Source organism: Ascaphus truei, chromosome 2 (genome assembly GCF_040206685.1).
Source record: "Ascaphus truei isolate aAscTru1 chromosome 2, aAscTru1.hap1, whole genome shotgun sequence".
In the NCBI taxonomy this organism is placed as follows: Eukaryota; Metazoa; Chordata; class Amphibia; order Anura; family Ascaphidae; genus Ascaphus; species Ascaphus truei.
The window spans coordinates 323,736,049-323,752,977 of record NC_134484.1 but is presented as its reverse complement, the minus strand read 5'-3'; the positions used below and the strand labels follow the sequence as shown (position 1 = coordinate 323,752,977).

The 16,929-nt window shown below is 42.1% G+C and overlaps 1 protein-coding gene across 1 annotated transcript; it reads right to left on the bottom strand.

The window, feature by feature from the left end:
- Nucleotides 1–209: 209 nt before the first annotated feature.
- On the bottom strand, nt 210–16,718 carry PSMA2 (proteasome 20S subunit alpha 2). The gene is made up of 8 exons (XM_075586584.1): nt 16,566–16,718; nt 11,653–11,729; nt 10,707–10,839; nt 10,354–10,476; nt 8,076–8,157; nt 6,507–6,580; nt 574–631; nt 210–486 (listed from the first exon to the last, which is right to left on the bottom strand). The coding sequence occupies exons 1-8, from the start codon at nt 16,604–16,606 to the stop codon at nt 370–372; spliced, it is 705 nt and encodes a 234-aa protein (XP_075442699.1). The 5' UTR covers nt 16,607–16,718; the 3' UTR covers nt 210–369.
- Nucleotides 16,719–16,929: the final 211 nt, after the last annotated feature.

Sequence of the window (16,929 nt, the reverse complement as noted above, 5' to 3'; positions counted from 1 at the left end):
GAAACAAATCTGACGGTGGCTGGATCAGTAATGGTAAAAATAAATTGCTTTCTAAGGATCAAATCATCACAGAATACACATATAGTACTGTGAGAAGTACTCTGACGAGTTTCTGGCTCCCCGTCCTTTGTCAGAGATCTCTTTGACAAAGGGCGGGGAGCCCAAAACTTTCTCTCAAAGTTGAGGAAAAAAAAACACCTACCACGTCATCAGTTTATCGTTTATTGTGATTACTCATGTCATTTTAAAAAGATCATACAGGTAGAAATAAGTATGCAAAAAAATCTGCAAAGAAAACATTTTAAATCCTTTAGTGGCAGAAAAAAAACAACTACGTTAGAACCAAACTCCCCACAGTTGGAAGGTCACTTATGCTATTGCAGCTAGGTAATCCTTGACTTCAGCAGGAGTGAGCCTCTTAAATCCCGCTTCATTGCAAATACCAACTTCAATGTTATCTTCTGTCATTTGCCCTTCAAAGCTTTCCTATTAGAGGGCAGAAACAAGCAGATTTAACCAACTGTTTGAATGAAGGCAAATCAAATAAAAACAAACTACTGTTATGATACAAACCTTCAACGTTAAAATTGCTGTGTGAATAGCATCTTCAAGTTCCAGATCTTCGTTGTATCTGAAAGGCAAAAAACCCCACAATAAATCATACATTATCACAAGCACACTAGTTTGCTTCTAAACGTAACTGGTCAAGGCATAGAGCTGCATAGGCCATCAATAAAGTGCACGTCTGAATCCAAAATATATCTTTGTGGGTGTGTAATAGCTCAGAATAAAGTATAAGCATGTCCTCAAAATATGAAATGCCGTCTTCCAGATCTTGCTGTCATGACAGCTTTATTGATGGCACAGTCCTGCTGATTTAAGAAACACACTTTTTTTTTATTCTTAAAGTGTAGTTCTTTCAATTGTGTAATATCTTCACTGCCATAGGCAGTCTAACTAACCTAGTCACAATTTTCTTTAACACCAATTTCTTTACGTTCCCTTAATAAGCACATAAATATATTGTAAGATTTTATAATGTAACCAAGTTACTATTTTTAGAAAAATGTTAATGCAAAGCATTTTATTTTACTTTACAATCAACCTGCTAAAATCGAATCACTGATATTTGTTACATAACCAATTCCGAACTATATATAAAAAAATATGTACCAGAATTCCCCAACTACTGTCTCTGTATGTTCTTCCTACCTACCAATTAGATTGTAAGCTCTTCGGAGCAGGTACTCCACTTCAAAAATGTTACTTTTGTCTGAAGCACTTATTCCCATGACCTGTTATTTGTATTATTTGTTATTTATGATTGTCACGTGTATTACCACTGTAAAAGCGCTATGTACATTAATAGCACTATATAAATAAAGACATACATACGATCGGCTGGTCATATTTCTAAACTCTCCCAGTACTCTTGCATACACACTTGGCATAACCTAAACTACATCTCAACCCCGTTATGGCACGATCCGCTATAAAGCGGATCCGCTTGTAACGTGGTTTGAGCGTGGATCCGAATATTAAAAAAAACTACTTTTTTTTGGCCATACACGAAGTGTTCATTACTTCCTGTTTCCGGCAGGTAGCTCTGGCCTGGCAGTGTACCCGGGATGGCGCTTTGGCGAGTGTGAGCTCGGTGTATACCACAGATATATAAATATATACATACAGTGTGTGAGTGAGGCAGTCTCACCCCGCAGCGCATGGTGCAGGCAGGTCGCACTGCGCTGTGACACTCGCACAGTCTCACTCACTGAAAGGATGTCCCTCTGCAAGTGAGAGCACTCACATGGAGTGATTCGTACTCGCACAGGCACACTCGCACTTCCGTGGAGACAGTCACACGTTGGAGTGATGTTACTCATGAAATCACATTGTGTAAGCAGAATCGCACCTTCAGGGTCTCACTCACATGATCTCCCGACGTTGCGCATAGATTGTGATAATACACGCGGTGGGAAGTTTACATTTGACTGTGTGTGCTCCATGAGATCAAAATCATTATCAAGAATCATTTTTGCAATCACTTTCTAGTTCAACTCGTAGTGCTGTGGCTGCTGGGGGATCGTGTGGGGCTGCCGGCGCCTCACCCCTCATCGGGTGCGCGACGGCCATTTTTTTTAAAATTAGTGCGACCCCGGTTATAGCGAGGTCGGATCGGGTGGCCCCCGAGGACCGCGTTATAGCGGGGTTGAGCTGTATTTCAAAGTTCTCCCTACATACCACTTAGATTGCAACTTCTGGGCAGGGATTTATTTTTCTTTTGTGTTTGAGGCACTTATTCCCATTATGTATTACACCCCATGTTCCTTTGTTGCTACTTCGAAGGCATGGCAGGCACATGTGCAGCGCAGACAGTGGGGCTGTAGCCTAATGCACAGCAGGGAGGAGGCGGGAGCTGTGACAAAGCTGTCGCATGTATAATGGTCTCACATGAATCCTGCTGGTAATCTCCCTTTTAACCCCTTCCTCTTCCCCAATGTCTGAGTGACAGAGACATTTTCATAACTACATTTGGTTTTACTGGGCATCCAAATAAATTATAATAGTTCTCGTGGGCATTTGTTATCGCACAACCAAAATCCCACCTCATATGAACCAAGTCTCGTAGGGTTGCCAGGTGTCACATACGGCACCCAGCTAGCACGCAACCTGCATACGGGACAAGGGTTAATACGGACACTTGCAAGTGCTCCCACTCTTCACCTCCGCAAAGGTCCGTCAAACGGACAATCTCTCTTCTATAGGAGCAATACACAACTCACAAGCTGCCCCACCCTTCTCCTCCACAAAGGTTGATGAGTTATATCTCTCCTCAATCTGTCCCAATATACAACCAGCACAAACAGCACACGACTTAGATATTCAACCAGGGTTAATACACACGGCTACTCTAGGCAACCCACCTTTCTCCTTCGCAAGGAACCTGTGAGTTAATATTAACCCCTACTCAATTGCAAATCATATCTATCCACTGCCACCACCTGAGGGTATGCAAATATGATAAGCGATGTCAGATTAATATTTGCCAGGGCTTTAGGTCCCTGTTTATTATAGAAAAAACTATGCACTTTAACACACCATAATCAGTTGTAGCAAAAGGTGTCCGAATACGTAAAATACTCTCCAGAGTGTGCACCAGTTCATTCAGAGCCCAAAACAGTGCTTAGGTTAAAGAAAAGGTGTTAAAGTAAAATGTAGAACAGCTTCTTAAAATAAAAGAAAAAAACAAACAGAAAATCCGATACCGTACCAAATGCCATGGATTTTCCCTAGAGGCCGCAGGATCACAATTATGAGAAATCAAGAATTTAGTCCTAAATTCGCCTCTGAGCAGAGATTATATTAATCAGATTTCAACAGACTAAAATACAATTCGATCCCATTGAACACAACCTAAAACCATCGCAAATCAGCTGTGCGATTGACAGTTTTACGACCGAGTAAAACACCTCCTACCACATGACGTTTAAACTCCTTTTTCCATATCTAAATTTACTCCTAACTTTACTTCTATAAAACTTACACACACGTGTGACACACATCAATACATTCAGGCAGACGACCATCTTAATCCCCAATCTAGGTGAAAAATCAATATCTGTTCCTTATAATCTTTTAAACATACAGGGTGTGGTGTCAAAACGTGCCCCTCAGTGACACAGTTACAGATTTGTTACTTTATTATGCAAAAAAGTGGACATCAAAGGATATTCTCATTTTTAATAAAGTCCTGCTCATGTTGGATACTCTTAGCCACGTCTCGACATCCATACACCCCATGCAGAGTAATGCTTTTGAAGCTTAGCTGAAAAAAACACATGTTTACAGACCGTTATCACAGGGTCCATATTTTACACCCAAGTCTCCAGACACCGCCCTTACCTCGACAATCAGCCATATACAACCTATCTGGCCCTTTAAATTGAGGGAGAGGAACTGGACCAGATTTCATAAAAATCAGTAACAGGGATGGTTCTATTGAGTTATGTTTCCAGCATAGGTTCTCCGAGAGACTTAAAGTATGAGCAATGAAAGGGTTCTTATAAAATTTGTACATGTCTATGGTGGAAGACGCAGTCTTGTCTTAAAGACGCACAAGCCCATATTTTAGAGATCTACCCAGCGTTTATCAGCTTCTCTGGAGTGCCAGGGAACAGCAGTTCACCAATTTCCTTTGAATGCATCATCTTTACTGACCTACTTACCCTTGGTTTCTTATCTTTCCCAAAATACATACTAAAGAGTTTTCTGAAGTCTACTCAAATTTGAGGGCTAGATATGAGCAGATTATGGAATACATTTAAAAGTTTATTAAGCGTGTGCATCTTCTACCCATCAATGAGATCAGCAGTTTCACACCTGTTCAGATCCGTTTTTTTTTTATATAGCAATATGGAAAATAGCTGAAGCGCTCAAATGCAGGTATATCTCAAAATGATAATAAGCCAGACCACTGTACCAGGGTACTAACAATTGATATAGTACCTATTGTGTCATATAATGGGTACTATCCTCCTGAAGACAGGTGGTGTGTGGTGCAACCCACTCACCATATGTCTCATTGGCAGGTTCCCCTGAAAAATATGCAAATACTCACATCCTGGTAGGGCAGGCAGGCAGGCTGTGCAGCTACTCAATGCAATACAGGGAAAAAGGAGACCAAAAAGCGCACCAGCACAAACGGAGCAGGAAGAAACCAGAACAAAAAAATGATTAAAAGGGCACATTAATGTGGCAAAAGACCCATCCAATGCATTTCGAACGTCGCAGCGTTTCCTTGAAAAAGAACGCTGCGACGTTCGAAATGCATTGGATGGGTCTTTTGCCACATTAAAGTGCCCTTTTAATCATTTTTTTGTTCTGGTTTCTTCCTGCTCCGTTTGTGCTGGTGCGCTTTTTGGTCTCCCTTTTCCCTGTTTTTTTTATATAGCTCTAAACAAATTCAGGTAGTTAGCCACATGTGCGTCATAAGAGTTAGTTAGCTAAATCTCTCTAAAATATTTCCTTGAAAGGTATCTATAGCTTAACTGTTTTACCATGTGTAACGATAGATTCAAATTGTTTTCTTCCGATATTTGAAGTGTTTATTTTTACATTTAAGACTGCCAAAGAAATTCAACTCCAGTATTAAATTAGGAAGCAAAATCAGGGGATTAGTGAGTGTTTACAGTCTTGTGTACAAAGATATTTTATATTCGCTATTCCCAATTGTTAATCCAAAGATGTCAGGGCAAGCTTTAATAGATGCTATCAATGGCTCAATTATGAAATCAACAAGTAGGGGAAACAAGGGGCCCTTTCCTGTGAATACAAGAAGGGATGCAGGCACTCAAATGAGGGTACTTAGCTGCCAGTGATCTGTTTCAAAAGGAGTCCAAGGGTCCCAATGGATGCATAGGTGAGCAGAGACACACGTAAGCAAAGAGGATTTAATGTACCAAATATAAACCAACTTCTCGGCAGCGTGACACCACCGAAACGTTTGTTTATATTTGGCGCATTACATCCTCTTTGCTTAAGATTGTGTGCCTGTATCTCTCTGCTCGCCCCCTGGTCTAGTGACAACCCTAAATTTGGATTATATTGGTAGTTTCCACAGGCATCTTTATCACAGCAGTAGGGGAATCTTTTAAACACCCCACTCCACAGAAGATATTTTTGCAATTCTTCAAACGCTTTTCAGCACTGAGCGCAAGAACCTTGGAAGTAGTTTGGAGAGTTAATCTTATATACCATGTCAACAGTCCTAATATTATTGGCAGCCTGGTACAAAGTCCACTAAATTATTGCAGGAAGATATGGGCAATATCACTGGTAGCATTGCAATACGGCAATAAAATAAATGGCTGGTAACGCGATACTTACATTGTTTATTACGGTGGTATTCCTATCTGCTCGGGTCACAAGCGGTCTTGTCTGAAGCATGTTTGCAGACAGAGCTTCCAGACACTACTCCCTCACTTCCATACAGCAGTAGTAACATGGCCGGAAGCTGGCAGAGAGGAGTGGGGGCGGGTCTGGAAGCTCAGACTTTCACATCCTGCTGCCTCTCAACCCTCACCTCCTCCTCCCCCCATGCCTTCACAATGTGTGCAGGAGAGGGGGCTAATGGTGTGCAAGGAGAAGGGTTTAGCGCTTTTATTGTAAAGATACATTTTCATTTAAAAATGTTTTAATATTAAAATTAAAGTATACTAAAACATATGCCTTTTTTTCTCTTCCATTTACTAAATTTGAAATGCATTTTTATAAGAATATTTCACACGAAATTGGATGGAACAATTTGAATAGATATTTTTGTTTTCCATTAGGTAGTTATCGCTATAAATGACTTATTATGGGAAAATTAGTTCTCGCCCAACCCTAGTTGTTAGGTAGTCAGAATTTTGTGCCAAGAAAAAAAGCATTTTGCTTATAAATACCACATTAACTTAAATTGTAAACTGTTACAAGACCGCAAACAAAAACAAAAAAATTCACTGTACCTTTTCTCAAGGAAAGTTTTCCCATTTACATAATTCTTTCCCATTGCCGTTGCCTTCCATGCAAAGTAAGCCCCCTATAAAAAAAACAAAAAAAGAAGATAAAAGATCATACACAGCCAATTTATTCCTTTAAAATTTGGGAAATGATATAACATCTGTATGACCCTTGAGAAGAAACGTGCAATGTTTGACTAGGAGAGGAACCTGCTTCATTGGCAACTAGTATAAGATTAGACAATGCAATTAGAGAAGAGAATTCTTTCAAAAGAAAAAAATGACACAGTGGCTTTGGCCTCTTGGTTCATAGTACTCCATAGGGTGTTTTTAACATATTAACGGCATCATCACTTAATGCATTAGAGCTGCTGTATTTATAATTGCCGTATGGCAAGTTATGTCTATACATAATGTACGGTAAGCTTATCACTAATCTTAGCTGCTTGAAAAGGGCAAAAGGCTTCAACCATTAATCAGTGGATGCTGGGGAAAATAATGATACATTTTTCTTTGTTAGAGCTAAACTTAAGAGGAAAGTGAGCCAAATAAATGCAAGCGTCTCCTTCATACAAATTCAAAGAGCCGTTTTAGAATCCAGTTAAATTACCTATGTTTCTTGAATTTGAGATAACCACCCCCAAAACACACATTGTTAAAGCTGCAGTTTAAAAATAAAAAATTATATATATATATATATATATATCTATATATAGATATATATATATATATATAAATATATATATCTATATATATATATATATATATATATATATATAGATATATATATTTCCCCCATTCTATATGTGCATCAATACAATCTGCACACTGATAAGCCAAGCTGCAGGTCGATCTGTTCTCCATCGCTTGCTCGGCGCTATTTAATTCAGTTCTTGACAGCATTGTGGGCAATGTAGTCCAGCAATATTATGTGACTGGGCAGTTACTAGATACAATTGGTGCACTTCTAGAGATAGGGCGGGGCTCAAGAGCCAGAGCCTATCAGAAGGGGAAGAGGCTGTCACTTTGGAAATGCTTCCTACATTAGAAACATTACAAATGTCTTACAATTTTTTTTTAAATGGTACAAGTATTTTCTCATAGTACAGAACGGATTTATAAAAAAAACCACACGTAAGATATTGCTTGTACTGGTGCTTTAATATGATGGACAACCTATGTATGTATTCCTGTGTGTGCTCAATATTACTCTAAATGCAATAAATTAGCTTGATGGCATGAGGCGGGTTAAAAATGTCTCGAAAGCGCTACGTAAAACTAGCAGCGCTATACATGAACATGCTATTATTAGATCCTTCAAAACACAGCCTTTTAGTGTCACTTCAGTTTTTCACCTCAGATTAATCCTTCAAGCAATAAAATTATTAATATATAGCATCCTCTGAACGGACAATGCTCTCATTTTAACTCTGTGCCTGTATCAATGATCCAGGACCCTGTCACTCTTGCATAATCTTTCCTCATTCTGGCCAATCCCCACCCACCACTTCAGGAGGAACATATTTTGATAAAGGTACACAAATAAGTAATAATAATGGAATTCTTGTTACTTACAGATGGATCAGATTGAAATAAATATGGTCGCCCCTCATCCCATCCTGCAATTAATAATGAGACTCCAAACGGACGGACACCACTGGAGAAAGAAAGCTAAAGTTAGGAGTTGGGCCACTTGTTACGGTAGCACGCTTATTTTTCTAGTAGCAAAATCTGCTTTTGAGGGCAATCACATGAGCAAATTGCCCAAAACAGTCAGATTCTTCCAAATGTGTTAATATTTAAGGAAAGTATTAGCATCAAGAGATGTTTAAGACAATGAAGTAGCTATGAATCTGTATAAACGAAAGCTGGTCAAAAACAGGCATTACACAAAGTTCAGCAAGTTGTCGTTCGTTGAATTAAGAGAATACATTTGGGTTCAAATGATGTTGGCTGCTGGAGCAGCAAAGGTGACAGGAAAATAAACAAGGGGCCAGTGGTGACAGTAGGTCATCTGTGAAGGACACTGGAGAACATACAAGACAAACTAGACAAAACTAGTAAGCACTAATCTATTCGGGTTTCAAAAAGTTATTAAAATATTTTGTTTAGTTGCCAGTTATTTTTGTTATTGTATTAATTGTTGGACCATTTTGCCAACACACAACGATTTTATGCTTTTTAGCGAATCTTTCAACAAAACTTTGTATGCAGGAAAATCGGCACCGCTTAGTTTGTGCTATTCCAGATAGTAATTTTAATACCATTGTTACGGTAGATTCGGCTGCTCTTAAATAATGGTTAAGCCTGCCATTACCCCTACATGTGAATGATATGATGTATTTATTTATGTATGTACAGTTTATTGTACCAGTGTTATGTTATTTTTAAAGTATTTAAATCATTGATGTTAAGTCCTGTTCAAGCGGGTGGACTTGCAGGGGCTAACGCCCTCTTGCAAAAGGAGCTGTAATCACAGTTTGGTATTGTAGGCCTGGATACTGGTGGAATTAGGACCACTGTTGAGGAACCAGGGAGAGGTCGACCACCTGCCGAGTGGACTTTTTCTGCAAGAAAGCTGGAAATCCTGGGGCTCTCTCTGTATTGTATGACTGTGGAGGGGAATTGTGTGGGCATTGGCCTGTATCTGCCTACATCCTGTAACACGTTAAGGATAGGAATGACCATATTTGAGCATGCCATTTTTTGGCTTCCTGGACCACCATCAACCCCGGTAATCTCATCAACTGGGTCTGGAGCTACGTGCAGAGACAAGGACTATTGATCCAACCCAGACTAGCTGGCATCACCCTGATTGGGACAGGGGTATAAATATTCTTCCCCGGCCATAAAAAAGGTCATTCTGAACCTGATAGCCTTTGTGATGGTGGTGTGCTGAAAGAGCTGACAGTCAGCAGAAGGGAATCGAGGAGACCCAGTGCAGGGGTCTGGAGCATCCAGTGAAGCAGCGGTCTGTGCGTGCAGCGTCGGCCACAGCTGTTTGGAGTTAAGCAATGGCAGGGAATTTAAAACTGCTAGCTAGCGGAGAGCAATACTACCAAGGACAGCAGCACAAGTTGGGAATGCGTATCGGGATTAGCTTCCAAACGGAGATCCCTGCACCAAGGACTTTAGGTTGTTCCCCCAGTTGGGGGCAGGGAGTGTGTGTTATGTACTGGAAATTTGTGGAAACGTATTCCAATAAATTCATTTTTGTTCAACTCTGCAGTGCAGTCTAGTGTATTGATCCCTGGTGTAAATTGTCCCGGTTTCCCGTGCCAACCATCATTAGTTAAACTGAAAGCGGGTCAGTATTAGAATTTAAAAATGTATTTCACAGGTTCCACAAAATAACTGGTCATAAACTACAAGTAAGTAACATTTTGAAAAGCTTTTTGAATCTTACCAAGGAAGCCAATTAAAAGAGTATTAAGCCTTAGGCTGCGTTTATAGTGCCTTGCGACGGCGCTCCGAAACAAATACATTGACTCCGTCGCAAGCGCTTATAGTAAGCGCGACATAGCTACCAAAAATGTTGAAGCCGGGTAAATTAAGATTTTTTTTAGAGACAGTTGCCACATGTGACTGTCTCTAAACCAATCAAATTGTGTGGCCCGCCCCCTTAGTGACGTCACTGGTCTTGTCGCCAGCGACGTCACTAAAAACCTAATTACAACTTTTGCTCATGGCGATGGGTGACGTCATTGGTCGCGCCGCCAGCACTATAAGCGCAGCCTTAGTAGAAAGGACCCATTCATATTCAAGTTTTTTTGAAAAAAGTGATTTTTTGTTTAAAAAAAAAAACAGCAACAAAAAAAACCCCACACAGTATTGAGACAAGACGCGAGTTTACCCAGACTGCGTATATTCCTGCATGACAGAAGCGACTCGCTGTACCAGCTGGGCTGTTGGAATGGGTTCCTGATACACAAGGTAGTACTGCTGGGCTAGTTTCCGGGCTCTTCGAACAAGTACTCTGCCAAACACATTGGAAGGAGATCAGAAAATGAACGCAGTCGTTGAAATTTAAAGCAATGTACCCATATAAAATCCACTCAAAACATTTATTACGCATTCCTTTCATGGAAAACTAGTTTTATAATGTCACATTATTTTTATAGGAACTGTTTTATGGAAACGAATACGTCTGAATAGTTTCTTCATGATTTTGTCAGAAGGAGAGTATCTGACCAGTAGACAATTTACCTGTAATCCGGTCCCATGCCACTGTACACCATGCCTATGTGTTTGGTAATTGGTTCCACTTTATGTACACTTTGCTCATCGTACAGGATAGATTTCTGTTTCTTTTCAGTTGCCAGGACCACACCATTTGCAGCTGAAGCACAACAAGCACCATAAAGTTACAAAAATAAATGCACTAAACAAAAAGAAGCTCTTGCTTGACAAAGCACTACTGCATAATTTAGCCAAAATTATCCCATGGATAGTAAAAACAATTATGTGGTACCTCATGTAATATCCAAAGCCTGCAACCAGGGTAAGGTAGACCATTTCAGCAGGTTCCTACACTACCTATTTTATACGGTCTTGTATTTTCTCCACTACATAGAGAAAAGTGGAAAGAAAACAGTGACAAGGGATGCGTGACATGCATCTAGGGCCTAAGTACTTAAAATTTAGAAGCACTATATGTGCTATGTTTGAGCACCAGTGCAGTAAATACATAGTGCTTCTAAGCTTTAACCATTTACACACAGCATATGTGCAACATCCCATGTGGTTTACTAGATCATCACTTTGTTTTCTCTATGTAGTGGAACCTTGATGTGGTTGCAGGTTTGACATGTATTGGCCAAAAGACATTTTATAATACCGTGGATCTAGATTTTGAACTTGGTGAGTAAGTGAATACACACAAATTGTCATACTATTCTATTTACATTCTTCCATTTCATTTGGCTGAAGAATAAATTAACAAAAATCTATTTACAAATAAAGTTGCAAGTGATGTTCTTAATGGTTAAGCATATATATTAATCCAATAAAAATAAGATCTGCCCTGCAACTTTCCTCCTTTTCACACGGTGACCAAAATGTATTCAATTTTACCATCAATTTATTGTAGGCATTGTCAAAAGCTTTGGCAAATATGTCTATGTACTGATAATTCTTTGATAGAACTACATACCTTTGATTCCAACAGAAGGCGCACCTGCAGCTACTGCTGCTAAAGCATACTCAATCTGAACAAGTTTTCCTGATGGACTAGAGAAAAATAAAACATTAGTATTTGCACTGATACCATTCACACATTAACATTAAATGTTTAGTTGTAATTACAACTAATTATTTAAGAAATTAAAACCAGATTATTGATGCTTTTATTAAGTATGATAATTCTTGGAACAGTCGGTAAACACTAGCCAAAGGTTTAGGATAAGTTTCACAGCTATTTGGTGGAACCTATATCGTAGAGATGCAATAGCTGCATTTGTGTGATTGCAGATTGTGACTTCTGGTTACTGATGAATATTTTTCTCTCCGTTTGGTCCGATGTCTTTCTTCACTGCAAAGATCTGAAGGTAGGATAGGCTATGAACCTCTATTTATTACTACCCATACAAATGTTCAGCAACTCCAGAGCAGCACCTGGTCTCAAAGGCATTTAAAACACAGGCTATACAACGGACTTTTGCATCTCAACTCTGTAATTGTTATATATCTTCAAAAAAGCAATCCCCTCTTTTGACAGAGGTGTCTATGCCAGTGGGTATCCTAAGGCTGCGCTTATAGTGCCAGCTACGGATGACGTCTCCCGTCTCCGTAGCCCAAGCGAATGTTGTAATTTGAGTTTGTGAGACGTCTCTAGCTACAAGGGGAGTGACAGAAGGCAGAGGGGTGGGGACAAGAGCCAGGGGGGAGGCTGAAATGGAGAGTTGTAATTTCTGTTTGTATGCTGAATTTACAGTACTTTTACTTTAAATTACGGGAGAATTTACTATTTTAAAGTTGTTCATATAATGTGTTTCACTTGACAGACAAAAAGGAAGATGAATGCTGCACTCCCCAACAAAGAAAATAATGATAAATACTGGTGCTCCTGGTTCAGTAATCTCTGGGTGGTATTCCAAGTGAAATAGGAAGGAAGAGCCTGGGCACTACGGATTTCTGCTTGTGAAAAAAAGAATTTATTAAGCCAGTATGATGACGTTTCGGCTCCTATGCCATTAGCATTTGAGAAAGGCCATAGGGGCCGAAACGTCATCATACTGGCTTAATAAATCTTTTTTTCACAAGCAGAAATCCGTAGTGCCCAGGCTCTTCCTTCCTATTTCACTTGACAGACAGACATACACACAATCAGAGCCGCCAACAGAAATCATAGGGCCCAGGACAAATGACACACACACACAATCCCCCCCCACACACAATCACACCCCCCCCTCTCCCTGCACTCACACACAGACACATTTCCCCTCTCCCTGCATCAGATCAGAAGCTATCTGATTGGTTACAGCCTGTCACATGAGGAGACCGTCTCTGTAAAAATCAAATTCTACTGACTACAGAGATTCATGTCTCTTCGTCGCCCCTACTATAAGCGCATGCTACAGATTCAATGCATTTGTTTTGAAGCGACGTCGCGTCGCTGTTGCCGGCACTATAGGCGCAGCCTAAATCTAACCACACCAGAGATGGGAGGAGATGGGAGGGGGGGAATTAGGGGTACGCATTCTGACAGCGATGGTCTCTTCGACAAACAAAAACAAACAAAAAAAAAAGCTGTGTGTGCTGTGCACGCGCATAGTAAGTGAAACTTCTTTGACTTTTGTCACAGAAATTGTATTTGTGTTGGTGATGTTTAAATTAAAAATCAAAATACAATTTTTGACAAAACGCAAATAAATTTGACTTAGAATGCGCGTGCTCTGCACACATCCCCTGTATTAGCTATTTGCACTAAGTGTGAATTCCTCGTGTGTGCCGGTGACTGAGTGTGCGGTTGACTGAGCGTGACTGCGACTGCGTGTGACTGCGACTGCGTGTGACTGCGGGTGAGTGTGCGGGTGACTGCATGTGCGGGTGAGTGTGCGGGTGACTGCGTGTGCGGGTGAGTGTGCGTGTGACTGTGAGTGTGCGGGTGAGTGTGCGGGTGACTGTGAGTGTGCGGGTGACTGTGTGTGCGGGTGACTGTGAGTATGCGGGTGACTGCGTGTGACTGAGTGTGCGGGTGACTGTGAGTGTGCGGGTGACTGTGAGTGTGACTGCGTGTGAGTGTGCGCGAGTGTGCGGGTGCGTGTGACTGTGCGGGTGACTGTGCGTGTGACTGAGATGTGTTTTACAAATAGTCTCACCCTTTATATTCTGCATGAATACACCATGTTTGTAAAATTAGTACCATTATTATAGTGTCCTTTGCTCAAATAACTGTGCTCTCTCCTGCAGTCAAGCACAGCACCACTGAGGTTGTATTAGTACTGTGACCACTGCATTTTACAATCTGATATATTGCTGACTTTGTATAGATCAGATATTTCCAGTACACAGAAGAATGTTATATTCCATTTGGGTTGACAGTTGAGATTTGTCATACAGATACCTTGCTATTTCCTTATCCCTGAGTATTTACTAGCACTGAGATTTCCAGTGTTTAGTGTGTCCTGTTTGACAGTCTTTCATTGTTCTGCTGAAGGCTCATGCCAGTCTGGATGGTTCCTTCAGTGCATATTAGCAGAGAGCACAGGACACCAGGAGCTGCATGCAGCTATATCTCACCATCAGAAGCAGCATCTGACACTGACTGTACCTTATTTATCTGACACTGACTGTACCTTATTCACACACACACACACACACACACACACACACACACACACACACACACACACACACACACACACACACACACGCTGCAAGGGCAGGGAATGCACATCCACTTCTGCCCTGTCCTGCTACTCGCTGCACACACACAGAATCACTAGGACTGTGATGTTTTCAATGTGATGTCCCTCTCCCCAGCCTATTCTTCCTTTTGATATCTTTTAATGTGGACATCATTGCCAGGTCCGATCTCCCTCCTCCCTCCTCCCTCCTCCCTCCTCCCTCCTCCCTCCTCCCTCCTCCCTCCTCCCTCCTCCCTCCTCCCTCGGCAATTCAGCATGTCAGCGACACACTGCTCTGCTTCCTCTCGGTTACCCTTCATGATCCCTGGGCTCCTCTCCTCTGGCAGCGCTCAGTCAGCGGGACACAGGGAAGGGGAGGGAGGTGAGAGGCTGAGCAGCGGCTCACTGAGTCTGATTTAAAATCCCCGCGCTTGCTACACCTTTCACTCTAGCACCGGAAGCTCTGCGGCAGCCATCTTGCTATACCCATGGCAGCTGACGTGTGGGGGTAACAGCGGCCGTTAGGAGCGGCGCCGGCGGCTATCGCCGCCGCCGCCGCATGTCACAGCGGGTGTGTGTGGGGGGGAGCGGTGGCTGTTAGGAGCGGCGCCGGCGGCGGCCGCAGGTCACAGTAGATGCGGGGGGAGGGGAGGGGGGGGAGCCATGTCGTCACATCCGTTTCACATTTCCCCTCCAACTCTCCCGTTTTACTCCATCAGAATAGGTGCCACTAAAGAAGTTTCACTTCAAAAAACCTGTGGATTGTTCATGTTAACTCCTCCCACTTATTTTAGAGTGTGGTACAATTCCCCTTTTGAATAGAGTAGACAAACCTTCCTCTGGCAATTAAATATTGAAAGTGAAAGCTGGAAAAGCTGTGTCACGCCTTAACCTGTGTGAACACTGAACATGCAGTGCTTTGCTGAATATATATATATATATATATATATATATATATATATATATATATATATATATATAATAAACCGTGAACAATAAGCTTTGGTCACTGACCAATCAGTGAGCAGTGCCAGCACAAGGCCAGAAAAATTAGGTGACCAGAAATTGCCCATCCCTGCGCAGGTAAAAGGGAAAAAATTAAATAAAAATACCAATACAATAAAGTTTAAACATTTCATGTATTGTGGGCCACTTTGAAATCAACAGTGTGACATGGGAGGCGCGGACTTCACATACCTTTCCTCGGCACTGCGTGCGTCATGCGACGTGCACGTCATCATAGCAATGAGCGTCAAATGATGCTGTGGGGGTCACGCGTCATTTGACACTGGATATTGGGTAAGGGGGATGCGAGCATAGGGGCTGGCAGACAGGGGCAGCACAGAAAGTTTGCGCGCCGCTCGTCTAAAAAATGAAAATTAACATTGCCCTCCCCATTTAATCCCTCCCACGCAAGTACTAATTTAGAAGTTCTCCCACTACTGGAGGTAGACTAAAACCTTTCACAACCAGTAACAAACCATCTATTCAAGCTACATCATTTATTTATAGATACAGCAAAGAGGGCGGTTATTGGATTGAAACCTAATTAAATATGCGCAGAAACAGCCCATGATCTCGCCGAAAATTGTGTTTTTCAGAAAACTCCCACTACATAGGTGGTCCCACCGTAGAAACATATAAAAAAAAAAAAAGAAAAACTAAAGAAGTGGTGGGTCTTATTTTCTGAGCGGTTTTCCTTTTTTTTTTTTTGTCTTCCAGACACAGGGGATCATGGGTGGTGGAAGTAGGGGTACATGCCGCCCCCCTGGGTGTATGCATTTTGGCAAAGTATGTTACTGATTTCGTATGTAGAGACGAGGCGGCCCCCCCAATAAATAGTTCCCGCACTCGTGCCTGGGAATCCTAACCCCACAGCATCACAAGGCCTCACGCACCATGACGGAGGCTCCCTAAACGAAAGCAGAGATATAGATGGCCCTCTGCGCAGCCCCGCCTCCCCCCCCCCGGGAGCCAAACGGTTATTATACTGCGCCCCCGTCCCGTTTCCCTGACATCTCCCTCGCACCCGGCTCCCGCCTGCGGAGCGCGCAACGGTGCTGCACGGTGACTGTGCAAAGTGACCGGGCGCGGCGCAGGAAGGAGATGGAAAGCGGGGCGGCGCCGAGAAAGGGGTGCTGCCCTGTGTCGGGTAAAAAGACATCAAAGGAGCCTGTGGTACCGGAGCTGCAGGGCCGCCTCTGGGTATCAGGCTCACCTAAATGTAGTCAGTGAAAAACTGTAGCCGCGTTCCGCCATCTTCCTGCTGCTGCTTCCGCTCCTCCTCTTTGTGCGCACGAGCGCGGTTACGTCACGGGCACGCGCTCCCTGTCCACCGGCAGCCGATTAATGGTGGAAAGGACAGGATGACGGCTAGGGTAAACGCTTTGCGTAATGACGTTGCGGGCGTAATGACGTTGCGGTAGACTGGAGCGTACAGTCCGAAGAACTACAAATCCCATGAACACGGAGTGCTCGCAGGCCGCCCCATTCCATGTGACGACGCAGCAGCGTCTAGCTTTATTCAGAATGACTTTTAAGCTCGTATTAAAATACATGTCTTTGTACACAATTTTCCTTTT